Genomic DNA, 27,956 nt, shown 5'->3' with positions numbered 1-27,956 from the left:
TTTCATGACCTATAGTTGGCAATGAATTTCAAATATATATTTTCTGTATTTTACTTTTAATCCATCTGATCCAAAGTAATTTAGTTGCTGGTATGGGTTGTGAAGTATTTAGTGACTTTACTAACAAAGCTGATGATAATTGCTGAATGTAAATTGCTACCAATGATAAATGTTGGCTGAAATTGCACAACTAGTTTTAATTATTTGGGGCAAGACATTTTTATGTGATTTTAGTTTGCTTGAAAGCAAATGTGAAGCTTTGCTCCCCCATTACAATTGACAGTGTTGAGTGACCCAGAAGTTACAAAACCAAACAGTTTCCTGAGTTTTATCAAACTAATTCTAAATATGCAATTTCATATTAGCACATGTGGTCGTTGAAGGGTTACTGGAAAATCATATTAGCATTCATTTGTCAGTTGGCTCACCTTATATGTGCTTGCTTTCTGAAAGAGCTGTCCAGTTAATTCCATTGTCCCATACTTTCTCGATAGACCTGAAAATTTCTCCTTTCTGGATACACATACAATTACAAAAAAAAACTTCATTCAATGTCTCTATGGAAACTGATTTAAAGAGTGCAAAAACATAGGACATGAAAGGAGTTTATTTAAGTTTTGCATGTTAAATGATGGAGAGATAACAACTGACAAGAAGTTTAAAAGTCAAAAAGAAATAAGAGACCAGAATTGCAGAGTAGTGAGAAGCAAACAATAAAGTGCGACAGGAAGGGACAGAAAATATAAGCAGCAGAAGTAAGAACCAGAATTAGTAATAATGGTAAAAAGTCAGCACTTAAGGCTATTTATCTGAATCTAGCCTCAATTTCAATAGTTGCACCTCAGCGGCCATGTTTCATCTGCCAGAGGTCTAAACCCAGGAATTCTTGCTTTCAGTTGTCCATCTCTCACTTTTCTCTTTTAAAGCTACCTCTTTGCCTAAATTTTAGTAATCCTCCCTAATATTTCCTTCCATGGCTAAGTATTCGTAACAGAGAAAAATGTACAACTATGGTATGATTTATTTGGATAAAATAGCAAAGAGCCAGCTCAGATAAAATTGGCTGATTGTCTGCCTTTTATGTTTAAATCTTGAAGGACATAATTTTCACTCCCTGAGTTGGTGAAAATAATGGCGAGCATGTTGAGATATTCCGATTCTGTTCGTTTGAAATTTCACAATGAAGGCCTTCTTCCTTAGATGCTGAGTTAACTTTCTCACCACCAGATTGCAAGAAGCCTATAAACATGTATATGCATCTCACCAGAACTTACTTCCACCTCCCAATTAACTCACCCAGTCAAGATACTTGGTGCTTCAGGAACATGACCACACATAGCAAATGCATAGCTGATGACTGCTCCTGTGTTTCTAGTCTGCGTGATTTCATTTCTTTTGTTGCCTCTAACAATACCTTTGCAGTGCTCCTTCTCTTCACACACTGCTGGAACTAGTACAACTGCAATCGGTGCCACCTTATTGACTAGACATGCTGTCTCCTTGAACCATCACTCAACCCACTGAGTAATGACAATACATCCAGTGTCAACTTCTCAGGTAGCAGTTTAGTGGGCTTGATCAGGCAGCAGCATCATTCTTGGGTAGCACTTTAGTGCAAATGGCAAGGCAGGTAGCTTGTGGCTGAAAGCAAAATTCAGTCCAGAATAAAAGGCAGGCAACTGGTGGTGCTGGGGTGGGGGGGCTGGCGGCACAGTGGCACAGTGCCTTACAGCTCCAGGGACCCAGGTTCATTTCTAGCTTCAGGTTGACTGTCTGCGTGGAGTTTGCACATTCTCCCAGTGTCTGCGTGGGTTTCCTCTGGGTGCTCCAGTTTCCTCCCACAGTCCAAAGATGTGCAGATTAGGTGAATTGGCCATGCTAAATTGTTCATAGTGTTCAGGGATGTGTAGGTTAGGTGCATTAGTCAGGGGTAAATGTGGAGTAATAGAGGAATGGGTCTACATGGGATACTCTTCGGAGTATCTCCAGGGGATGGGTCATAGTCCAAGTTTCTCCAGGGGATGGATCATAGTTAGTTGGGAAGGTGAATCTTGCATAATCTGGGGCATTTTTAGTCTCAATCCATGGCGTCATAGAGGCTGCAGAAGCTCAATTCTAGGGATCGGCCTGATTGCATTTAGTGGCTGAGAGAGTAGTCACTGTCACAGAAGGCAATTGTACTTAGCGCATTGGATCTGATAGGATATGGGAGGGGACTGCATAATCTCAAAAGATAAGTCATGGTCACCATGGCCTCAACATGTGGAGAATGCAGGGGCAGTAAGGCCATTGACTCCTAGGATAAATCAGAGACATTAATTAATGGTCATGCGAAAGGACTCAACAGAAACGGTGGGAGGGTGAAGGGTTACTGAAACGCTACACGAAAAGTGACTTGAGTAATGGGGAGTATTTCATGGATCATAAGATGAGTCTTCAAATCACTGCAGTGAATACAAAGTTTAAACCTCGCCATATTGATCCAAAACTCTCAAAATGGTTTGATGTTGATAGAGCAGTACCTGAAATGAGAAGAGTAAATAATAGTACTTTTCAAAGTGGGGCTGAGTTCAGGGTAGGAATTTGAGTCTTTCAAAAGGGCTACCCCAGTAATCGTAATCTTTTCAAAAATCAAATTATCCATGGGTGTTATTGCATGCCTTTGAAGCAGGTGTAACTTGAAGCAGGCATCCTGGCTTAGACTATCACTGCACCACAAGTCCCCTAGTAATCGTGAGTCCAGTCATTCACAATGTGTACATCTATCTCCAATTCACAGTTGTTTAGAATGTCAATATTTTTCCGACCATTCATGGAGTGAGGCGTAAGCAGATTGGAGGACATCCTTGTGAATCTGCTGTTAGATCTGACTAGTGGAGCTATGAACAGGACCAGGTAGTTGGTCTTGATCCATCTTGACTGCCAGCTCCTATTCTGTTGTTATGTCTGTGTCTGGGTCCCCTTGGAATGGGATCATATTGAGGGCAATGGCACCCTTGAATCTTTCCATTACAGATAGACACTGCAATGGCTGGGATGCATTAAAAAAAACTTCCTCATACCATTCATGGGCTTTTCTGGTGCTCTGGTAGTGTCCCTAATACTGGGCTAAAATGTTTGGGTTCAAGTCACACTTGCCCTGGAGTTGTGTCAGACACATACAGATAGGGTGATTAAAAGTAAATTTTTTTTCCTTCTACCACCCACAGAGTCTTGTGACGCACAGGCAGTGTCCAAACCTCTGGGATAGAAGGTTCAGGCCTGTGCTCCATTTGCTATGGAATTGTGACAAAATAGGTTGGCTAAAAAGTAGCTTCCTCATGCTATCAATTCTGACATCATGTCATGAGGAATTGAGTGGGAGTTTATTATGCCTTGATTGGCATCTTGTGATCTATAAGGTCAAAAAGAGTCAATGGAACAAGGCACATTCACTCAATACCTCATCCTCCCCAGTAGTCAAGGCAGACAGTCTCTAGGGATGCAAACCATGGCATTGCAACTGCCATATCCTCACATACGAGATGAATGTTTTTATGGCAGGGATCCTTAGTTTAGTGAGTGAGGGCAATTGGTGAGGTCCCACTGCTTTCTTGAGCCACCTTACATGAGGTCAGGATTACTAACACGCAAGGGAAGGGTATTGTCAGGTTTGAAGTTAATGATTTGGTAGTTTGTCTCTAAGCTTCTGTAAGATTAGGAGCAAAAAGCTGTTCTCTCAATAAACAGCAATGGGGAATCAAATGTAGCACATGTGGCATAGGATTTTGGCCAGTTGTGACATTACCCTTTCTTAGGGCATACCCTACTAGAGAAGGATATCAGGGGTAAAGCATTTCTTTGCTACGATTGTGTACTTTATGTCATTGTTGTTACTGATCTGCTGCAAGTTGACGAAACATAACAGAGTTCAATCCAGCAGTTTTTCAAACTGCAAATGATCTACTAGAGAAGACAATAGAGACATCGCCAGCTGCAACTAAAACAGCAGGAGCCTCAGTTGCCACACAGCTTCCAGAATGAGAATGAGCAGGACAGGAACCACAAGAGAAAGCATCTTCTGCAGAATAGGATTTCTATGCCTAGATGCAATGATCTGTAAATGATTGAAAACCAGTGCAGAGGGCCATTGAGGATGTCCCAAGCCATTCTGTCACATCAAAGACCACTGCTGAATGAGAATCTGTAATCACAAAGACTAGGTACTGATGCCATCCCAGTAGATTTAAAGCTACTAGCTGCCCTCAATTTATTTGTCAATAGAACCATTTCAGGGAGCTCTTAGAGATTGGCATTTCACAGTCCTCAACTGTATTTTAATGTCACAAATGTCCTTGGAAGAGCACACCAACTTTTTAACTCTTCATTTGTGGGATGTGGACATTGCTGGTTCAGTCAGCACATGATTCACCAGTTAACTTATGTAACAGCCTGCATAGATAATGAGTTGGAAAGCACATAATCGTGTGAGGTAGCTCACTTTTTACGTTGGCAGATATGATGCCATTCAACATGTTCAATGCCATATATAACTTCAAAGGGAAAATCTCAGCCCAATGTTCTAAAATAAATATAGTGCTGCATCTTACATGCAATCCCAAAGGTGATCAGAATGTTCCTATATATATTTTCTTAATGCCCTGACTATACGTTTTTTTTAGTGATTAGGAAGGAACAGTATTGAAAAGTGTATTATGGTAACCATACTGCCAGTGTAGCTCAGATTTGGTGTTTGGCACCCCTAGCAGTTGCTAGTTAGTAAATTATGAACATTTTACAAACTGATGCCGGATTAAGATATTGTTTAGATTATGTGTGGCATCGTGTTGTTGCTATTCCCTTTTGTGAGGAATGCAAAAAAATAGTTGTAATCTCCTTGCAGCTTTCCTACTTAAGCCTTCCTTTGACATTGCTGAAACATGGAAACTGAACTTTGCTTCTATTGCACAGTGTCATTATACAGTTTTGAAATTCACTGCTCATATGCAGTGTAGATGCTATTTTGATAACTTGGTGCAAGAGAGCATTCACTTTATATGAAAAGTGCATTGTAGAGATTTGGTAAATAATTTACGAACACAGCAGGTGTCTGCAGTGTGTCTTCTGCTAGAATGTATATTATTGAAGGGCAAACCATGGGCTGCATGCTATGAAGAGTAGCTGAGAGTTTGTTATGATATTCAGCTCTTGAAAAGGTTATGAATAGCACAGACATTAAAATATTTTAATGTGATGTTAATACTTTATAAAAACACATTATTATTATTGAATCCATTCCAAGTTCATAATGCCACTGCAGATTTGCTTATCTGGAAAGGTTTGTGTGAATATGCTGATGTTTCTGGATTGCCAGATGGATTGTCTTTATAAAAGTCATCAAAAGAAATAAAATTTTGTATTCAAATGCTACATATAATGGATTTTGGTAACATAATAAATAATTAACCTTACACTTTATTGGTTACATTATAAAGTTATAAGAAATAGGAGCAGGAGTAGATCATTTGGCTCCTCAAACCTGCCCTACCATTCAACAAAATCATGTCTGATAAGCCTCAGGCCTCAACTTCTCTTTCATTGCAACTCCTTGTAGTTGTCAGTGTTATGATATTTACTTTCAGTGATATAACCCCTGGGGTTGAAAATTGCAGACGTGCACTGTCCTCCAGGAGAAGAAATTGCTTCTCAGCTCAGTATTAAACAAGTGTCTCCTTATTTTGCAACTATGCCCCTTAGTTTGAAATTCACCCACTTTTTGAAATATCTTCCTAATATTTACCCTCTCAAGCCTCCTCACAATCTGTTATGTTACAAAAAGATCACATTCTTCTAAACTCAATCCCTGAGAAATGAATCTCTTCATTCCTGCAATCAGCCTAGTGAGTATTTTTTGAACTGCCACCAATGCCAGTGCATAGTATATATATATATTTTAAATACAGTGACCAAAACTATTCACAGTACATTACATAATTGTTCTAAATAAGATTCTAAAGGAAGTACAGAGTTGTTGATGTAAACTGTAGTGTAGTAATATTCAGAAAAAAAGCTGAACAGAATGTAGTATCTTAGTCTGCTTGCTTTGTAAATGAGATTAATGTGATGTTTGAGGGTGGAATTCTGTCTCTGCCATCATGATGTGATAAAACATTTTGTTTGCAGTCATTTGAAGACAATGTTGTACTCTTTTGTATTTCTTTCCAACTAGTTTTAAAGATGCTTTGGATAATCCACTTCCAATCATATTCTCTATCTTGCTTTGTTCCAAGAAATTGCCTCGTATTACCTGACACCTGAAATTCACTCTCTTGCTCAAAGTGATTTCAAGCCTCTGTTCCTTGATCTGAACTTTTCTCTGATCATCTTCTCAGTTTCCCTGAGGTAAATCACTTAAATAACTTTCATCCAAATCATGTTATCACAGTCACACAAATCACTGAAAACATTCTTATCAAATTGACTCTCATTACTTGGAGCAATTTATCCTTTGACCTCATACACCTTAACATGACTCCTGACATTGCCAGAATCTGAGTAATTTGTTATGTATGTGTGCATAATAACCAGCTTATCTACTTCAAGAGTAACTCATTGTCTGCCAAATATTTTAAAACATCCCAAGGATGTGATAAATGTAAGATTTGGTTTACTTTGAGGTTCAGGGGCAAAATAGTAGCATTCTAAAGATGCTCTGATTAATGTAACATGAAAACACTTCTGTCAATGTTTGATTTTGGAGTTTAATTTATTAATCTTTATGGTAACATTAGGATTGAGATGAGATTGAAATTTGTACTTCAAACTGTCATTCTTCCTTATTGAATTGTATTTAGCACACATTCCAACCTTCTTTCTTGGTATTGACAGTTGTTATGAGGAATTTTTCATACATCTGTGCTCGAGTTCCAAAATCAGTATAACCTGACCTGTTTTGCTGAGACTTCTAACTGTTGAAATTAGAAGTGTTGATTCCAATTGCACGTTGGATAGAAAAACAATCCTGCTCATAATATACACTTGTATTCAATCACATTACCTTTTGAAGTAGCAACAAGAAGGTTTGGCTTGGTCTTCATTTGGCATGGAAAAAGAAATGAGGAAGATGTAAAACCTGGGATCAGTGCTGAGCCAGACACAGTACTGACAGAGATTGGAAGTAGAGAACAGTGCTTTCACATCCATCAGTTTTTCAACTTCTATTTAAAAGAAAGGATTGCTCAATGTATATATTGCTTATGATACAAATTTGTATCCCACTCCTTATTGTCTATCATTATTTGCTTTTGAATCATTTGTTTCTTGGAGGCTTTCAGTCTCTTAAAATTATCGGTGGAATTTAGTTGGCTTATTTTTATTCTTTTCAAACCCTCAGTATCACTGGCTTGGCCAATATTTAATGCACATCCCTAATTGACCTTGAGAGATAATGGTGAGCTGCCTTCATGAACTGCTGTAGGTGTTGATACACCTACAGTATTGACAAAGAAGGAGAAACAGTATAGCTCCAGCTCCAAGTGATGTATAGGGGCATACTTTTAAGGTGAGAGGAGAAAGATTTAAAAGGGACCTGTGTGGCAACTTTTTCACACAGAGGGTGGAATGAACTTCCAGGGGAAGTGATAGATGTGGGTACAGTTACAACATTTAAAAGACATGTGGACAGGGACATGAATAGAAAAGGTTTAGAGGAAAATGGGCCAAATGCAGGAAAGTGGACTAAATTAGTTTGGGAAAATGGTCGCCATGGATGAGTTGGACTGAACAGTCTATTTCCGTGCTGTATGACTGTATAACTCAATACCTTGGTTGGAAACTTGCAGGTGGTGTTCCCATGCTGCCTTCGTTCTCCCAGGTGTTAGGGGTTATGGGTTTGGAAAATACATTTTCTTTTTAAATTGTACTCATGTATCTACATTAAACCAGCTTGAATACCTGATGTTTAAACAAAGCTGACCAACCAGCTGATTAAAAATATATTAAAATTTCTCAAATCTAGATAGGAAAGAGGTTGCTACCAAGTTAGTATGAAGTCAATGATACAAGGTTTTCCTTTCACTGTAGTAACAAAAACAATATGTGCCAATTCTTCTTACATTTAGGTTACCCCTTCCAAAAAATGATAATGCTGTCTGTTTTTGGGACAAGTTTCATCTATTGCCCTTTCTTTCTATCTTTCTGCTGGTTTCTGACATACACTACCGAACTATCTATTATTATTTGCACATTACATACCTTATAGTCATTTGTTTTAAATATTTAACTGGCAATATCACATTTGCCATAGGTTACATGCTGAGCCATTATTTATTAACCTCCCACCAGGGTGTATTATTCTCATAACAATTAATTGACTGTGTCTTTTGACTGTCAGTTAACATATTTAAATTTGCTACTGTTTATCATATTATTTTGGTTACTGTAACCTTTTCCTCTTTAGATCACCTTGAACTGTGATGGTTTAGTGAAGTGTTTGCATTTTCTATATTGAAGCATTTAATCTCTGCAGTGAACAATTTTCCCAAAAACATTCACTAAAATTACTGTACATAACTAAATAGTTGCTTAGCAGTATGGACCAATTTGGAACTTGAGGTTTGCTGAAAAAGAGGCATCCTGTCAATCCTTTTCACCTTACAGTCCTTAGGATCGAATCATAAAAGTAACATATATCAAAGGGAACAAGAATTTATACTGGATGGAAAAGGGTACTGATTTGTGCATGTGAGCAAAGAATCTATCCTTTGGAAGGGTAGCCTGGTGCGATTGCATGAATAAATTATTGAAGAACTGAGATTTCAGTTTAAATAACACAGAAATAGTGGGAAATTATATATTTGTACCTGCAGATTTGTACAGGTAAAAGTAGGAAGAGCAAGTGCAACCGTCAAGATATATATTCTGATAGTCCAGAGTTGGGAGAGTAAGAAATTGCATTTAAATAGTGACTTTCATGAATTGACTCCAGATGTTTCCCTGGGGTGGGGGAATCCAGAACTAGAGGGCATAGTTTAGGGTGAGAGTGGAAAGATATAAAAGGGACCTAAGGGACAACTTTTTCACACAAAGGCTGATGTGTGTATGTAATGAGCTGCCTGAGGAAGTGGTGGAGGCTGGTACAATTACAACATTTAAAAGTCATCAGGATGGGTATATGAATGGGAAAGGTTTGGAAGGATATGGGCCAAGCGCTGGCAAATGGGACTAGATTAGATTAGAATATCTGAATGTCATGGACGAGTTGGGCTGAAGGGTCTGTTTCCGTGCTGTACATCTCTATGACATTCAGTACTTTTGAAATAGAGTCATTGATATAATGTTACACAGATTGCAGTCAATTAGTGCAAAGTAAATTTCCACAAACAACAGAGATAAATAAACTTGTAATTTGATTTTGGTAGTGTTGGAGAGACAAATCTTGTCCATGATGCCAGAAGAATTAACTTTACTTTGCATTGTGCGAAGATCTTTTATGTTCACTGGGAAGTCAGGAAGGACCTTGGTTTAATTTACCATAAAGGATAGCAACTTCAATAAGTCAGCACTCCCTTATTTGTACATAGATTTGTGAGGCTAAGTGAAGTCTCTGCAATGGGGGTTGCACCCACAAATTTTCTCAGAAGGTGAGAATGCACATACAAAGCAGAAAGTTCCATGGAGAGTGTAGGAGGACATGCCAGGATTAGCAGCACCAGGCAAACTGAAAAATGAGTTGTCAACCTGATGAAGCTACCAACCAAGACAGCATGCGTGCCAAACAGCATAAGCAGCAAGTGATAAATTGAGCTAAGTGATCCCACAACCAATGGATCAGATCTAAGCTCTGTAATCCTGTTACATTCAGTTGTGAATGGTGGTGGGCAATTAAGCAACTCACTGGAAGAGGAGGCTCCACAAACTGACCCATCTCATTGATGGAAGAGCCGAGCACAGTGCAAAGATAAGGTTGAAGCATTTTCAGCAATCTTCAGCCAGAAATGCCAAGTGGATGATCCACATTAGCCTTCTCCGGTAGTCCTCAGTATTACAGATACCAATCTTCAACCAATTTGATTTACTTCACCTGATATCAAGAAATAGTGCGATTTACTGAACACTGTAAAGGCTATGGACGCTGACAACATTCTGGCAATAATACAGAAGACTTGTGCTCCAGAACTTGCCACTCCCTAGCCAAGCTCTTCCAGTACAGTTACAACATTTGCATCTACGCGACAATGTGGAAAATTTCCGAAGAATGACCTTTAAGCAAAAAGCAGGACAAATCTAAGCTGGCCATTTATTGCCCCATTAGTCTACTCTCGATCATCAGTAACATGATGGAAGGTGTCATCACCAATGCTATCAAGCAGCACCTGCTCAGCAGTATCCTGCTCACTGAATCACAGTTTGGGTTTCACCAAAATCACTCAGCTCATGACCTCACAACAGCCTTAGTTCAAATATGGAGAAAAAGCTGAATTCCAGAGGTGAGGTAAGAATAGCAGCCCTTGACATCAGTGCCACATTTGACCGAGTGTGGCATCAAGGAATCCTAATAAAACTGGAATTGGTGGATATCAGGGAACATTACTGGTTGGAGTCATAGGCGCATAGACAGATGGCTGTGGTTTTTGCAGGCAGTCATCTCAACTGCAGGGTACCTCCATGGAGTTCACTCAGGGCAGTGTCCTGGGCCCAACCATTTTCAGTTACTTTGTCAATGACCTTCCCTCCATCATAAGGTCAGAAGTGGGATGTTCACTGTCGATTGCACAATGTTCAGCACCATTTGCAAATCCTCACATGTTGAAGGAATCCATGTTCAAATATAATAATAACTGGACAATAAGCAGGCTTGGATTGATAAGTGGCAAGTAGCATTTGCACCACACAAATACTAGGGAATGACCATCTTCAATAATCTAATCACTGCCCCTTGACATTCAATGGTGTTACCATCACTGAATCCCCACTATCAGCATCCTTGGTGTTACCACTGACCAGAAACTCAACTGGGCTACCGCATAAACGTAGTGGCTACAAAAGCAAGTCAGAGGTAGGAATACTGTGGCAAGTAGTCATCTTTTGACTCTCCAAAGGCTGTCCACCATCTGAAGGCACAGGTCAGGAGTGTAATAGAATACTACATACTTGCCTGGATGGGTGCAGCTCCAAAAATACTGAAGAAGCTGACACAATTCAAGACAAAGCAGCCCAATTGATTGCATCACATTCACAAATATCCATTCTCTGCACCACCAACACTGATTAATAGCACTGCGTATAATCTACAAGATACACTGCAGAAATTCACCAACGATCCTTAGACAGCAACTTCCAAAACCATGATCATTTAGAAGGACAAGGGCTGCAGATACTTAGGAAAAACAACTACCTGCAAGCCACTCATTATCCTGACTTGAAATATATCGCTGTTCTTTCACTGTAACTGGGTCAAAATTGTCCCTAATGGCATTGTGGGTTAACTAAAACACATGGAATGTAGCCGTTCAAGAAGGCTACTCATCAACATCTTTTCAAGGGCACCTAGGTATTGGTGATAAATGCTGGTCTAGTGGCGATGGTAATGTCTTATGCGTTGCATAGAGCAATCAGAAATCAAAGTTACTCCAGGAGATTAAATCTGAGGAAAATGAAGGAAACAAATTAATGAAAATTGAAATGTTCAAAAAAAGAAATAAGCATAGCGAGTTTTGAGAAGATTTGTAGCTCAGGTTGAGGTTCTGGCTGTAGGTTTGCTTCCTGAGCTGGAAGGTTTGTTTTCAGATGTTTCGTCATTATACTAGGTAACATTATCAGTGAGCCTCTAGATGAAGCCTAGCATATTGAAACAAGCGTATTGAAACAAGAAAAAGTGAGAAACAAGACAGCTACTTTATTGTAACTGATTGATTGACAAGGAAACTGACTGGGCAAGTATCCAGTTCTCTACCAAAGCATTCAGTGAATTCTTCACAAATAGGCTTAAATGTTCTCTAACATATGTCTGCCTTGGGATTATTGCATAAAACCTGAATATAGGTGTACAGGAAGCATTCCACGGTAATCAATTTGAAGCACACCACATTTTCTATTGTTTTACTTATTATTTTCTGTTGAATTAGATTATTTGGAAATAACACAAATTTATTGATTCTTCCAGTCATCATAAAATTCCAATTTCTTAACTTTTATTCTTCAACACTGTTCACTTTGACTTTTACTTCTCCCGTCCCTCTTCTATGCCTCCCATCCACCATATCTTCCACTCTAATTATTGCACTCCATGTTAAATTCTGTTTCTCTTCTATGCTTGTCTTTGGTTGCCTCGTCATAATCATAAAAATGTAGATTCTGGAATTTGGATTAAAACCAGAAGAGTATTTTCTCAGTTGTGTTGAACATTGTTGTATTCTAATTAACTGCTGCATGAACTTAACAAGAATAAACATGGTTAGATTTATCTTAAAATACAATACATTTTTTAAAAATGCAGCCAATTGCTTTTCATCTTTTTGTTCAATTTTTTGAATGATTATCTGTAACTATAATTTTCATTATGAAATGATGTATTTTTGCTCAACCTTTCAGTGAAATAATAAAAATCTATATTTGTGGTGTAATATGCTTTCGAACTTTTGATTTTGCATCTGATTTTTATCATGAACACTAATATATATGGAAATCACGAATCGGATGACGTTATTTTTATTTTTCCTTACTATCCTGTACTCTAAATATTTTTTCACATTACTCATGTTGTGCAATTATGTATTGATTCTGTGTTACGTGCTTTATAATTGCTTCTTCTATTCGTTACCATGCAGGTATTTATGGACTGCATGAGTCTGATCTGGATAAGGTTTTTCGATTACCTACGACAACCTTCATTGGAGGAAATGAACCTGCAATCTCATTACGTGAAATCCTAAAACGTTTGGAGGTCAGTATTTGATTATCAATGGAATGCAGTCCAAACCAGAATTAATTTCTTTTCAGGGCAAAAAAAATTTAACAAGTTCAATGTGAGCCACTCTACTCTGTAGTCTGGTGGTCACCTGCAAAATTAGCCATGTATCACCTTCATTATGGAACCTGAATATACTTGACCGATGACCTTTCGGTTGACCAAGTGACTTTGTTGTTCTTGCCTTCCTTGTGCTTTACTTTGACTGGCAATGCCCAAGACACAAACGAGTAAATTGTTTACCATTTCCAGGTAGTTTTGGTGTTGAACTAACCAAATAACTTTAAAAATAAAATGGCTGTATTCAATGGCTAATTCAATTCTGACCTCAAATCCACATTCTCACCTACACCTAAGAGCCTTAAACCCTTTGCTTAGCAAAGGTCTATCTGTGCCTCAAAAACGAATCATGGACTCTGCTTCAACCACCTTTTCTGGAAGAGAGTTCCAAAGACACATGATATTGAGTGATGGTAATACTATTGAATGTCAAGTGATGATGGGTAGATTCTCTATCACTGGAAATGGTCACTGCCTGGCACTTGTGTGGCACAAATGTTACCTGCCACTTTTCAGCTCAACACTATTACAATGTATTCATTAAATATTCTAGCCTTGCCACGTGTACTCCAAAGCTAATAAGTCCCTATTCTATTGTTTATTAACTGCTTATTAATTACACTAATGTAGATTTTTTTTGATTTAATTCACATTCTTTTCAAGCGAAAACCTATTAAGGTTAAGTTTTTTACAACTAATTTAGATGAAAATGTTTGTTGTATGTGATTTAACTTTTTTATTTCAATCAGAACACTTACTGCAGACACATTGGCTTGGAGTTCATGTTTATAAATGATGTGGAACAATGCCAATGGATCAGACAAAAGTTTGAAACTCCAGGTATCTTAAAATTTACTAACCAGGAGAAAAAAAGGCTGTTGGCTCGGCTGGTCCGTTCAACAAGGTACAAGATATTTTAGTATTTAAAGAACGTAATCAGCTTGCTGTCATCGCTGTGTAACTTAGGCGGCATAGTGGCTAAGTGGTTCGCACTACTGTCCCACAGCGTCAGGGATTCGAGTTTGATTCTACCCTTGGGTGACTATCTGTGTGGAGTTTGCAAATTGTCCTTGTGTCTGTGTGGGTTTCCTCCCACAGTCTAAGATATGCAGATTGGGTGGATCGGCTATACTAAATTGCCCATATTGTCCAGGGAAGTGCAGACTAGGTGGATTAGCCTTGGGGAATGCAGGGTTACAGAGGTAAGGTGGATCCGGGTGGGATGCTCTACGGAGGGTTGATGTGGACTCAATGGGCCGAATAGCCTGCTTCCATACTGTAAGGATTCTATGTAACTACCTGCTTAAGATAGCTTTAGTTGAAGCCAGTTACGTTTTATTTGCTTTGATTTTTTTTACAAGTATCAAAACTTGCATCAGCAAATCCTTTCTATATAATAGAATCATAAAATCACAGAATCCCTACAGTGAGGAAACAGGTCTTTCAGCCCATCAAGTCTGCACTGACCCTCCAATCAAATCTAACCCTGCCACCTTGTCTCCATAACCTTGTTGTAGTGGTTCTGTTCGCTGACCTGGAAGTTTTTGTTGCAAACGTTTCGTCCCCTGGCTAGGAGACATCATCAGTGCTCTGGAGCCTCCTGCGAAGCGCTTCTTTGATGTTTCTTCCAGTATTTATAGTGGTCTGTCCTTGCCGCTTCCGGGTGTCAGTTTCAGCTGTCCGCTGTAGTGGTTGGTATATTGGGTCCAGGTCGATGGGTTTGTTGATGGAGTTTGTGGATGAATGCCATGCCTCTAGGAATTCCCTGGCTGTTCTCTGTCTGGCTTGCCCTATGATAGTAGTGTTTTCCCAGTCGAATTCATGTTGCTTGTTGTCTGAGTGTGTAGCTACTAGGGATAGCTGGTCGTGCCGTTTCGTGGCTAGTTGGTGTTCATGTATGCGGATTGTTAGCTGTCTTCCTGTTTGTCCTATATAGTGTTTTGTGCAGTCCTTGCATGGTATTTTATAAACTACATTAGTTTTGCTCATGTTGGGTATTGGCTCCTTTGTTCTAGTAAGTTGTTGTCTGAGCGTGGCTGTTGGTTTGTGTACTGTTATGAGTCCTAAGGGTCGCAGTAGTCTGGCTGTCAGTTCTGAAACGCTCCTGATGTATGGTAGAGTGGCTAGTCCTTTTGGTTGTGGCATGTCCTCGTTCCGTGGTCTGTCTCTTAGGCATCTGTTGATAAAGTTGCGCGGGTATCCGTTTTTGGCGAATACCTTGTATAGGTGTTCCTCTTCCTCTTTTCGCAGTTCTGGTGTACTGCAGTGTGTTGTAGCTCTTTTGAATAGTGTCCTGATGCAGCTTCGTTTGTGTGTGTTGGGGTGGTTACTTTCATAGTTTAGGACTTGGTCTGTGCGTGTTGTTTTCCTGTGTACCCTTGTGGTGAATTCTCCGTTCGGTGTTCTCTGTACTATCACGTCTAGGAATGGGAGTTGGCTATCCTTTTCTACTTCTCTTGTGAATCGGATTCCTGTGAGTGTGGCGTTGATGATCCGGTGTGTTTTTTCTATTTCCGTGTTTTTGATGATTATGAACGTGTCATCGACATATCTGACCCAGAGTTTGGGTTGAATTTGTGGTAGGGCTGTTTGTTCTAACCTTTGCATAACTGCCTCTGCTATGAGTCCCGAGATTGGTGATCCCATGGGTGTTCCGTTGATTTGTTCGTATATCTGATTGTTTAATGTAAAGTGTGTAGTGAGGCACAAGTCCAGTAGTTTAAGTATGCCGTCTTTGTTGATAGGTTCCGCCTCCTGTTTTCTGTTCTGTATGTCCGGTAGGTTGGCTATTGTTTCTCTGGCTAGGGTTTTGTCAATCAAAGTCAATCCATAACCTTGTATTTACCATGACTAATCCACCTAGCCTGCACATCCCTGGACACTACGGGGCAATTTAGCATGGCGAGTCCACCTAATCTACACATCTTTGGACACACGTAATATTTATATCACTCTGTATCTGGGGATATTGGGGTCATCGAGTGGATCTTGTATGCTTTCCTCAAATGGTGTAGTGAGATTCTCAATGGGCAGCAATGTGTTCCCAGTTGACACTTATTGTTGCTTGCTAAATGTCTCAGTAATAGCTCAACTCACTGCAGATTACAATCTAACCAAACTTCTTGTACAAAGTAGTTATAAGGGAAACTTGACATGGAAACCAGATTGGGCTCATTGTAGGTCCATTTCTGATCTCTGATGAATCTGCACATTACTGATACATATCAGGCTGCATTGACAGATATTATTACAATGGGATAGCAAGGACATTTTGTGCGCAGGGAAATGTATCCTGCTTGTCTGAATGAGGCTGCATCTCTCAATTCCCCATCTGCTGTCTTAGCAGTTATTCATACTGAATTCTTACCTTGCATGGTCTTGCCTTTTCGCACATTGCCACCTCAGCCCGAGATAACAGCTTCATAATATTAATATTCCCACTGTGCCATTTAGCACAGAAACAAAGCCAGGAAGCAGGGTAGACTTTGCTTAGGCGATTCCAACACAGTAGCTCAAGGACAGCCTATGATACCAATCCTGGTCATGTTCAGGATGGTCAAAGTCAGGGTTCTGTCCTCATAAGGGATGAAAAGCTGAATGATGGGCAGCACATCACATATCTTGACCTTTTCTGCCCTATTGTGGGCTGATTTCTTCCTGGAATGGAGAGATGCAGGTATTGTAGAAGATAAATGTAGGTGGAACAGCTATTACTGCTAGTGCAGATGGTCAGATTTCCTGGGTGGGCAGCACAGAGGGCAGGTTTGAAGGCATTGTGGGTGGGTGAGGGTGATGGTGAAGATTCTGCAAGAAATAACGTGCATGATAGACCTTGAGCCCTGGTGGGAGATAGATCCAGGAGCACAGAGAGAGTGCCAACATGCTGGCAGAGTGGCGAAAGACATTGGTGTTCTTTTTATGCTAGGATTTCTCTAGATAGCTGAGCCTGCTCTAGCCTGGATGGCAATCTTGTATCAGGCTGGTATTGTTTAGATAAGGCCTCCACTGCTGGTCCTGGGGAAGAGGACCACCCTTTCAGCAGGACCCCAAGAGTATGCCCACAACGTGGGATGCTGACTTGCCCACCTGCCACATCCAGGGCAAATGTGAGGGCCTATGCAGGAGTACTCCAGACTGACAGTGCTGATTTGGGTGCACAACAGATGGTTTCTGTGTCAGGGATGCTGGCTAATTCCAAGATCTCTGGTGACTAACACGTTACCCCAAGAATGTTTGGTAAGCTGGGCTGGAAATTGGACATGATACTGACCATGAGACTGAAATGCTAATTAATGTGGGAGTTTGGAAAAATACAGTGAGAAGATTCACTTTGCCAAACTTGATATGACTTGAATTTAGATCAAAAACCAAAAGACTGAGTTTCAAATTTCTCATTTTGTTAATGGGCAATATTCTGATAAGCAGTTTGGAGTTCAGGATGTGAATTGTTATTTCCTGTACTCAATTTTGATATTGAATTATAATTTTCTGATGTTGGTGACTTTGAAGTATAAAAGCTGAATATTTATATCAAAAACAATTGAAGTATCAATTTTAATTACGCATAAAGTTATTTACATGATGCAAAAAGTAGTATTTAGGTTAGGTAACTGGGGAACATTTTTTGTGACACTTGTAGAGGCAATCTTTAATTCTGCAAAGTGGAAATAGGGAATGAGAGTTACGTCAAAATCAAGTGGCTGACTTTACTATCATTTTAATTCAGTCCTCCTGCTAGGCACCTGACTACAGGAAGTAAAGACTCATTAATTAATGAAGTAAATGTCATTTTAAAGACATATTGAAAAGAGTGTTCATCATAGGTCTTCAATTTGGTAAAATCTGGTGGTAATTACATAGAGGCTGTAAAAATATACACTAAGATAGAACAAAGAACTGCAGATTCTGAAAATCTGAAACACAAACAGAAATTGCCAAAAAACCCAGTTCTGATGAAGGGTCACTAGAACTGAAACATTAACTCTGCTTTCTCTCCACAGATGTGGAGATCTGCTGAGTTTCACCAGCAATTTTTTCTTATTTTACAAGCTACAAATACTTCTGGAACCTGGATGAGCAACAATCTGTCAGAATAATGGACATTGCTGTTACTTTGTCTCTCCAATCCAGCAACACCCAATCCTCATTTCCAAATCCTGCTACACATCCCACTCCAGCCCAAGGACCAATCTCCCTGCCAGCCAGTGAGCTTTTCAAGTACAGGATTGCCCATGTGTAGGCATAGAGCCCTTAGGCAACATACTGAAGTCCCATCCTCAAAATGGGCTAGGCATCCTCCTGAAAATATTGGATGTGCAGCTCAACATATTGATCAATCGTTAAAATTACCTCTCTGCGGTTTCAAGGTTTGAAGAATTTCTTGCAAGAAAATGGTCTTCTGAGAAGCGGTTTGGTGTGGAAGGATGTGAGGTATTAATTCCGGCTTTGAAAACCATCATTGATGTATCTATTGCCAAGGAAGTGGACCATGTGATTATGGGAATGCCACACAGGTAAAACAATTGGTTTTAACGTTTTCAAAAAATATGATTTCTCAGCTCATTTTGATTCAATTTAAAAAATTTACAGTTTTGCAGAAAGTCGAAGATGCGTGTTAGGTAACAGGAAAGCTAACAGATTTTACTCCCACCTCACTTGATGCTTATACCAATTGCAATGCTCCATATACTACCCTGGATAAGATGAATAAACTCAGCATAGACTTGGAATTGAACTTACTGATCTGTACAGCTAACTGCTACCCTTTTTTTAACAAAGGACATTTTTTTTTAACAAAGGGACAATTTTTCCATGGAGAATAGTACAAGTCTAGCAATGAAATAATACCACAGACATTGGACAATTTCTTTTTTTTTGTAGCTCCTCTTGGGACGTTTTAGCATCAGGTTCCTCCGACTCTGCCTCTGATACAGGCAGTGTGTAACACACAATAGCTCACCTTTTGTGCCCAGCGAGTCTCTGAAGAAATTTATTTGCTTCTTCAGGTGGCAAAAGTGTCAAGGCAGTGACGCCCAGGACCAGGAAGATCAGATTTAACCTGGTCTGGAACCTTCTCCCCATGAGTAACTCTGCTAGAGCTATCCCTGTAGTTGCATCCCTGTAGAAGTGGTCCTAAAATCAAATAGGCATCTGGACAGTTTGGTATGTAGTGAAGCTATAGGCTGTTTCTTTAAGCCTGCCTTCAAACTTTGGACTGCTCCTTCTGCCAGACCATTGGATGTTAGATGGTATGTAGCTGTTCTAATATGCCGAATACCATTCAACTTTAGGAAATCTGTGACCACCATTTCCAGAAGAATCTTTCTACTATTGTCTGATATTGTTGGTTTTGACTAAAACTATTACAGACTTTTTCTCTGGCAGTACAATTGCTGGCATATCTGCCAGTAGGAGGAAGTTCAATGTATTCACATTTCCTGCTTGACCTCCCAGATGATGTTCTAACTTGTAAATATATGCACTTAGTATTAGAGCCCATCGCTGAATTCAGCCTGAAGCTATGAGTGGCTGTTCCTTGTCCTCTTTAAGTAAACATACCAGGGGTTTGTAGTACACTATGATTACAAATTTACATCCATAAAGGAATTGGTGAACTTTCCAGGGTGTGCATTCTCCTGGATACTGGTCTGTGAATTATTTTACTCCGATAAGGTCTTGTCGAACTCTTTTGCTGTCTCAAGTCAGCATATTGGCAGCAATTACAATGGCTTGCAGCCAGATCCTGAAGAAAGATTTAACCGTTTGGCCGAGGCTTGGCTTTGGTTTGGGCTTTTGGTATAATCTGATCTCGAGTCCCTCAGTTCAGGATATGATCTGAGTAAGGCTATTCAATTGCTTGCTTCCCAAGCTCAGTCAAACTGGCAAGAGCATCCATGTCCATTGGAATACCCTGTAACTCATATGCTCCACTTTTTACATTTTCCAATGATAAAGTCAGCTCTAGTGCTTATTCAAAGTCCAGTTTGGGCTTCAACTAGTTGTCACATTTGCATTGTTACATCATTAATCCTCAAATGATCTCTCAGCATCCCAATCTCGTCGCCACTGAAACAACTCCATAGAGGCCAGTATCCCATCAAGTCACCCTTTATTTACACGTGGAGAGTTCTTGACACCGATCTAGCTCCTACTCGTATATGTCAGCGAAGGCTCACAGATTGCACCAGCCCCAATCAGGTAACTCATTATATGCAGGCCACCTGGCTGACATTGTTACAGTGCACCACAAACTATTGTTTCGGGTAAACTTAAGTTATAATAGTTTGACTGAAGACTCTTATGATACAGTGGTAGTGTCTCTAGTGTTTAATAACATCTCTGAACAGGTCAGTTAGAAAATATGTATCATAGTTTGACTGATTTAAGGCACAAAATAATCATCATCTATAGTTTGCTTTGTTCATATTCAGATGTACTGGCCAATATGCAGTAATAGCACTCAGTTCAGAGTCAGTAGAAGAGATGAAATGAAAGCTACACCATTACATAAAAAAGTCAAGTTCCTGAACCAAAACTTTTCAATCGTATTTTAATTCTGTAGAAAAGTAATTATCTTGGAATAGTAATTTGTCAGTTATTTGATTTGAGGGTACAACAGTTTTATTTTCAGAAGTAACTATAGATTGGTTATACTGTTTTATTCAAATTCAATTGTTTTGCAGATATTTTGTTACAATTTTATTGCTGATGTATGTTTTTGCTTTTTACCTCAGGGAATTTAAAAAATTGTTAGATACATGTACACATGTATTATCAAGATAGCTAATAACAATGAGAGTGTGCCTGTTCCTTTGTTTTTAAGAACAATTCTGGAGCTTTGAGTTTACTCTCCTGTCATTACAGTTAAATGTATTGAAATAAAATTGATTTTTATTGTACTGCAAAAACTCAGAGGAAGCCTCACTTTAAAAGTCTGATGCTACATTTTCTAATACTTTTATTTTATACATATAAAAACTTGGTGACACTTCAAACTGCATTTAAATGAGAAGAAAGGATTTTACAAAAGTGTTCTATTTTTAATAAGATAAAAATTGTTAAGTGATAGGAAACATTTTCTAGCCTCTTGGTGAATGGCATTTTTCCTCTCCTGTTGCTCAAACTATGCAGCAATACAAGTAAGCTATTTCAATCAGGGAGTGCATGCTAACATTTTGGTTAACTTTGCCACTTCATCTTTTTAATCCCAATTTCCTAGCAGACTCCATATTCCTTATTAACTTCACAAGTTGTGACAATACTGTAGCTTTAAGAGGTATGTTTTGTCTTTTTTTAATGAAGAAATGTTGAGACAGAGATGCCGAGTGTTATGTACCAAGCCAAAAAAGTAAACAGCTTGAAAGACCTTCAATGTATTTTTTTAAATTTGGAACAATAGAAACAGCATGAATGGATGGAGTCAGGCACCCACAGAATCAAGACTTTAGTTTAGCGTTCAGTAGTTACTAGGGTATTGAAGCTAATTGTGCTCTGTCTCCCTGCTACAGCTAAAATGCTTGAGTTCTCTTTCTGCTGCCAGAATCACATGTGAGACACTATATTTTACTGAACTTTTCTTTGTCAAGGATTTGTTTATGGGATGTTACTATATTGGAACAGTTGTTGTTTCGTAGTTAAATAATCTACTTTATTCTGTTAAGTTTCCCAACAGATTTAAAGTTATAACAATTCCTGTTCTTTTGTTTATATTTTAACTGGGGTAAGAATAAAATGTGTTTTGCTTAAAGCTGAGCAGTGTGACCAATCAAATTACATCTGGAAAACAATACCTTACACTTGCCTTTCAATGCAATAAAAGTTAGGATCTAGGCTATCTCCTTGATATATTTGCAAGAGGTTTGGTCTGGTCCATAACAAAGTGGATGTTCACCTTACTATACAGGTATTTGTCACAAAGCTGGTCCTTTTTCTAAAAAACTGTTCCTTTTCTCAAGGATAATGTGTCCTTGTTTTTTTACAGAGGGTTGTAAAACAGCCCAGGCTCCAAATGGATTGAAGTGGTACAGAGATGAAAAGGATATTGGAAGGCCTTTTTGTGGATATGTAAACAGATGAGACTTTAGGCCAAAGCTTTTATGTTTAAGAAGTAACCTGTGTAATGAAAGGGGAGTGGTCAGTCAGGGAAGCTGAATTCTGGTTTTTAAGTCAGTTCAGCAGTGGTGTGTGTGAAGAAAGGCTACTGTAGTCAGTTAGTTGAAAATGGAACTTCTCTGTCTCCTTCTGCCCTTCTAACTTCGACCTGTAAGCCTCTGATTCAGTTTTACTGTGTTTAAGAGGTTTGTTTATTGGAACTGTTGTGTATTTTTGGAACAGCATAATTAAGTCTAGTTTGGATAGACTGAGTTCTGTGGGTATTCTGTATTCTGTTCTTTGTGTTTCATTCCGTATTTTGTGAATACATTTTTGACTGTTTTAGAACCTGGTAATTTTCTGGGTAATTTTCACTGCGCACTTACCGAAACAAATAGCAAAGTAACAGCCTGCTTAAGAATATTTTCAGTGGTCTTCTCTAGTCCATAACATATTTAACTTTGTCTCTGTGGCTTTCTTGGTATATGTGCCTGAAATTCTTTCAAGCCATTGGCAAAGTCTTTTCTGCACTTGCTTAGAATAAAATTAACCAAATTTCTCATTATGTTTCCACATGCTGTACTTCTGACTGGAGGGAAAAAATCCTTCCCAATGTATCCTGCCAATTTTTTTTATCATTTGAAATGGCATAATCATATTATGTCAACTCCCTTCAACAAGAAATGTAACTTGATATATCTAGTCTTCCATCATAATTCAATCTCTTACTCCCCCATATCACTATGTTAAATCATAGATGGACTTTCTTTTTTCAAGTCCAGTATATCCTTTCTGTGGAAGTGTGGCTGAAATTGAACATTGTATTCCACTTTGTACTAAGGACCCCTGCGTGCAATTGAAATGTTGCTTAGATTATAAAATCTAGATGATGAGGGCAAATTGCAGAATGATTCTCTTCTGTTCAGGTAAAGCTTGCATTTTGAATCATCTCAGGAAGGGGTAATCCTTAAGCCACACGATCTCAGTGACTAGGTATTAAATTTTGTTATAGTTCCTCATAATTAATGGCTATTAATTTTGGGATACATTAAAAGACTGATTTAAAAATAAAGCTAAATATTCATACTTGATAAATAATTTGAAAACCTTTCCAGAGGCCGGTTGAATGTGTTGGCCAATGTAATCCGGAAGGATTTAGAGCAAATTTTCTGCCAGTTTGATCCAAAGCTGGAAGCTTCAGAGGAGGTAAGCATTAATCTATTTTAGACATATTATAAATCAATGGGTTGTGTTTGTAATTTTCAAAGCAATATTTTTATATTTTAGTGTTATGATAGCATGGTACTTGCACATACTATGATATACTGTTGGTCAAAATAAGATAAGAAACTATATTAAAAAGTACATTTTGCTGTTTAAATTTGTAAATTTTCTCATGGTTTTAAAATGCATCTGGGAAGTGTGGGCATAATTGTTTACCACGAAATTAATACATTAAGTAAATAATTTTAAGTTTATTTTAAGTTTCACAATTAATGTTTTTAAAAATTATAAATTTCATTTATGGTATTAAACTACCCAAGTGCAACTATCCAAATGTCAGTGAGCACTAGGTGATGGTGTTGTTGGAATGAACTGTGCAGACAAAATAGTCCCAGAAATCAAGATACCAACAAGCAAAATTATGCATAATAACGTTGAGGGCACATATGCTTAAATTTTATTTTATAAACACAAATGTGTGACAACAGTCAATCGCACTCAATGTTTTATTTAAATCAGATGGGATATGAATCAAAAAGTGTGATTATTTTCAGGCATGCACTCCCTTTGTACATTGACAATGCCAAATGAAAAACATTTCCTGATTCTTTTCTCAGAGGTTGTGTATTTGTAGAATTCTTTACCATAGAGGGCTGTTGAGGTTGAGTCATTAAACATATTCAAGGCTGAGATAGTCAGATTTTTAATCAGTTTAGGAATCAAGGGTTATGGGCAAAATATAGGAAAGAGGAGTAGAGGAATATCAGGTTAGCCATGATCTCATTTAATGACAGAGGGAAATCAATGGTCTAAATGGCCTATTTCTGCTCCTATCTCTTATGGTCTTATGATATTATTGCCTAGTTTAATAGGTTTTCATTAATGAATAAGGAAATGGGCCATGACAATTAAATTAGTATTCATTTTTAGATTGGTCACAGGAAAGCAATGAAACCTTTACATCCTCTCCCATTCAAAATAATCTCACAAAATTATTCAGAAACTTGTTTTAAACAGTTATCCCAAGCATCTTTTAATGTGGAAACCAACTGCTCTGACAGCATTTAGTATCCAAGAATTTAACGCACTGTTCATATCCTGGAATGTGATATATTTGTTGCTCATATTTGATTTAGTCTGACAACTGTTTGTTTAGTGATTCTCCTGTCTATATTTCAAAATATGAATAGCTGATGCACCAAGTGTCCTTAGTTCTTGAATGATTATCTCGTAGTTTGAGAGGTTGTTGCTTTGAAACTCTAATTTTGTAGCATTTTCCAGCACTTTGTTGCAGTTCAGGAGAGTGTGAATATTTTTCCAAGCCTCCTATTTTCTTCACTGTGTTAAAATTGCTACCGAAAAATCAAAAAACAGAATGAAATCTCGGCCTTAACAACAAGATTTCAAACAAACATCTGAGGAAAAGAAAAGCTCCCTTCAGGTTTCTTTCCATGACATTGGGCAGAATTTTGGCAAAAGGAATGGTGGGTAGGTGAACTTAATCAAGGCAGAAGCAAAAAAATATCAGATTATCGCCATGGAGATGAACTTGGCAAGTAAGCTCTCCCTCTTCAGGTGGCAGGTTGACGATCTTGCCAGTTAGTGGTAAGAGGCATATCTGCATGCTTTTATATCTCATTAGTTCCACAACTTGATTGAATTAACCCTGCTGTCGCAATTAACATCCACTCAATTGAGTAAACACAGCATTTCAGAAACTTAACAGCACAAAGCAGATGCATACTGGTGAGTCGCACTTCTTCATCCACCTTGGGTTAAGTACTTGGCTGTTTCATCCTTATTGCAAGCCTGTTTTAAACAATGCTTAAAGTCATTCATATGCCACTTCTCCAAATAAAGTGGAGCTTTTCCAGTGGTCCCAGGCATTCCAATTCTCCGGATCATCTCCAAATCCAACTGTTACACAACAAATGGAGCAGTTTATAGTCTACCAGGTGGTGATTCCTCCCTAGTAAATGAATAGGAATGCCTGGGAAGTGTGAAAGATTGGCAGCTGAGGCGGTCCTATAGAGTTTATTATGCAAGTGATGGTGAGGTCCATTCAGTGATAGCGATAAAATGTGTGAAATCCCTATGACTGTGAGTTTGTAGTGTGAAGATGGTGGAACTTATTCTTGCAGAGTGCAGGAGATTGTTTATCCTGTTCTTGCATTGCATCCTGCTTCTTAGATTTTTACTTGAGGCACTGGCCCCTGGTAAAATCTAGGTTCAGGCCACCCAGGATTGATGGTAGGACTTTTCTCACCCATCAGTGAGAAAGAGACCACCTTTCTGTCCTTGATGACCTGGAGTAGAGTGTTCAGTGAGGAGTCTATGAAGTTGGGAGCCAGTTTCTGGCACCTTGCAGTCATCTCCAGGTCTTGGATGGTGGCGAGGGCATGATGATCATGGTGTTATTTTAGCTCTTGACTTGCAGTGAGTGAAGGAGTGCCTGGGTGACCTTCAGATATGGTGCCAGAAACTTTGAATCCAGAAGGTGCACATGGTTGGCCATTTAAGTTGGCATGAAACGAGCTAAAAAGGAATTGATTTTATGGGCCAATCTCATTTGCCAACTGCCATACTTTAACTTTGAAATGGAAAATTCCAGCCAGTACTTTTTATAAACTAAAAGGTATTCAGTTAGTTAATGACAAGTAATCATACACTGGCAATGTCAAACATAGTTAATTTATTGATTTGTCATAAGATTCAGGATATGACTACATGGTCACTTCAAAGTGCTTAAAATGTCAGGCCAATTTTTGCTTTGACTTTCTGGCTTCCATTGAATCTTGGATTTGTTTTCTGAATTCATTCTTTTGTTGGGGATAACACGAGTGATTCTAAATGCCAAAATTATTTGCATTTTTCTAAAGTTTATTTAAGAGATAACAAGGAATTAAGAGTAATTATGCCAATATGAGGAATTACAAGCAAACTCCATAATGTATCATTTAGGGATCAGGAGATGTTAAGTATCATCTGGGGGTTTACCATGAAAGGATCAACCGAACAAATAACAAACACATTACCATGTCACTTATGGCAAATCCATCACACCTTGAAGCAGTGAATCCAGTCGTACAGGGAAAAACTAAAGCAGTGCAGTTCTACCGCGGGGACACCAAAGGCAAAACGGTAAGGGCAAACCAATTCTTGTAAAACCTTATAAACAGTTTATATTTATGCTAACTTTTATTCATTCTAAACTACTTAATCTGTGTTCAATATGTCATCAGAGCACGTTGAAGTAAAAAAGCTGAGTCAAACTGAACCTCTAATATTAAAACAACTTGTGTTTGTAAAGAATAGGCCATTTTAAAGAATAATATTTAATTTTTATGACAAGCTGACTAAAGTAGTAGAAATGAAGTAGTAAAATATTATGCATAACACTTAAGTGGACTTCTGCAAGGCATTTAATGATGTTCCACATAAGGTTCTGTTCTTTGTCGATTTTTAAAATATTTTCTTCCCTATGCAGTGTTGTAGTGCAATTCTCATTGAAGTAGGGCTGCCAATCAGTGCACTTCAGTCGAAATGAAATGCAGCTGTCAAAATTTGAAATGTGGCCTATTCAATCAGAATAGAGATAGCATGTGAATATTTTGAGCAGTGGGTAGAAACAAAGGCAGCAGCTTTCAGCAAAAATACTGCTGGTCAGTTCATAGAAGTTGCCTTTGGTTCTTGACACCACTTTTAACTATTTATTATTTGGATACAAATAAAGTAATCAGGCTTAGCAATTGATGTTAGTTAGGTTTTGCAGATAATTGGTGATGTAAGGTATATTTGAAATCAGAAACAAAAACACTGAAAGTGCTGGAAAAACTCAGAAGGTCTGGCAGCATCTGTGGAGAGAAATCATAATTAACATTTTGGTCCGGTGGCCCTCCTTCAGAACTAACAGTAGCTAGGAAAAGGTTGATATTTAAACAGAAGATGGGATGGGATCAAGGGTGGGGGGAGAGTAAACGATAGGTGAAGGTAAAGCTCAAAGAAAGAGAGAAAAACAGTTGGACAGACAAAGGACTGGTGAAAGGTCATTTTGGGGAATGAATAGCTGCTTTCAACCAGAAGGATGTGGATGCTTTGGAAAGAGTACAGAAAACATTTACCAGAATGTTGCCTGGTATGGAGCATTTTAGCTATGAAGAAAGGATAGACTGGGTTTGTTTTCAGTGGAACGCAGGAGGTTGAAGGGCAAATAACAGAAGTTTATAAGATTGTGAGTGGCACGGATAGAGTGGAAAATATTAAGCTTTTTTGCCAGGGTGGAGGGGTCAATTACTAGGGGACACAGGTTCAAAGTGCGGGGGGTCAAAGTTTAAAAGAGATGTGTGAGGCAAGTTTTCACACAAAGGGTGATGAGTGTCTGGAACGCACTGTCAGAGGAGGTGATGGAAGCAAACACAATAGCAGCATACAAGAAGCTTCTGGATGAATACATGAATAGGAAAGGAACCAAGGGATATGGACCCGGTAAGTGAAGACAGTTTTAGTATGGAAGAGCAAAACGTGTCAGCGCAGGCTTGCTCGGCCGAAGGGCCTGTTCCTGTCAGGTGTTTTTTTTGTTCTATTTTTAAGGGGGCTATTAGCTGACAGTGGGTTGTATGTGGTGGCAGTCCTTGTG

General features: G+C 38.7%; 1 protein-coding gene across 1 annotated transcript in view; it reads left to right on the top strand.

The window, feature by feature from the left end:
- ogdhl (oxoglutarate dehydrogenase L) overlaps nucleotides 1-27,956 on the top strand; it is a 101,876-nt gene that overhangs the window by 26,404 nt on the left and 47,516 nt on the right. The window contains exons 5-9 of the mRNA XM_060854406.1: nucleotides 12,807-12,922; nucleotides 13,756-13,910; nucleotides 18,373-18,519; nucleotides 23,212-23,302; nucleotides 26,282-26,461. Of these exons, the coding sequence (XP_060710389.1) occupies nucleotides 12,807-12,922; nucleotides 13,756-13,910; nucleotides 18,373-18,519; nucleotides 23,212-23,302; nucleotides 26,282-26,461 (689 nt within the window). The remainder of the gene's footprint in view (nucleotides 1-12,806; nucleotides 12,923-13,755; nucleotides 13,911-18,372; nucleotides 18,520-23,211; nucleotides 23,303-26,281; nucleotides 26,462-27,956) is intronic.

This window comes from Hemiscyllium ocellatum, chromosome 43 (genome assembly GCF_020745735.1).
Source record: "Hemiscyllium ocellatum isolate sHemOce1 chromosome 43, sHemOce1.pat.X.cur, whole genome shotgun sequence".
Classification (NCBI taxonomy): Eukaryota; Metazoa; Chordata; class Chondrichthyes; order Orectolobiformes; family Hemiscylliidae; genus Hemiscyllium; species Hemiscyllium ocellatum.
Note: the sequence above shows the minus strand (reverse complement) of the source record. Positions and strands in the feature narration are given on the sequence as shown.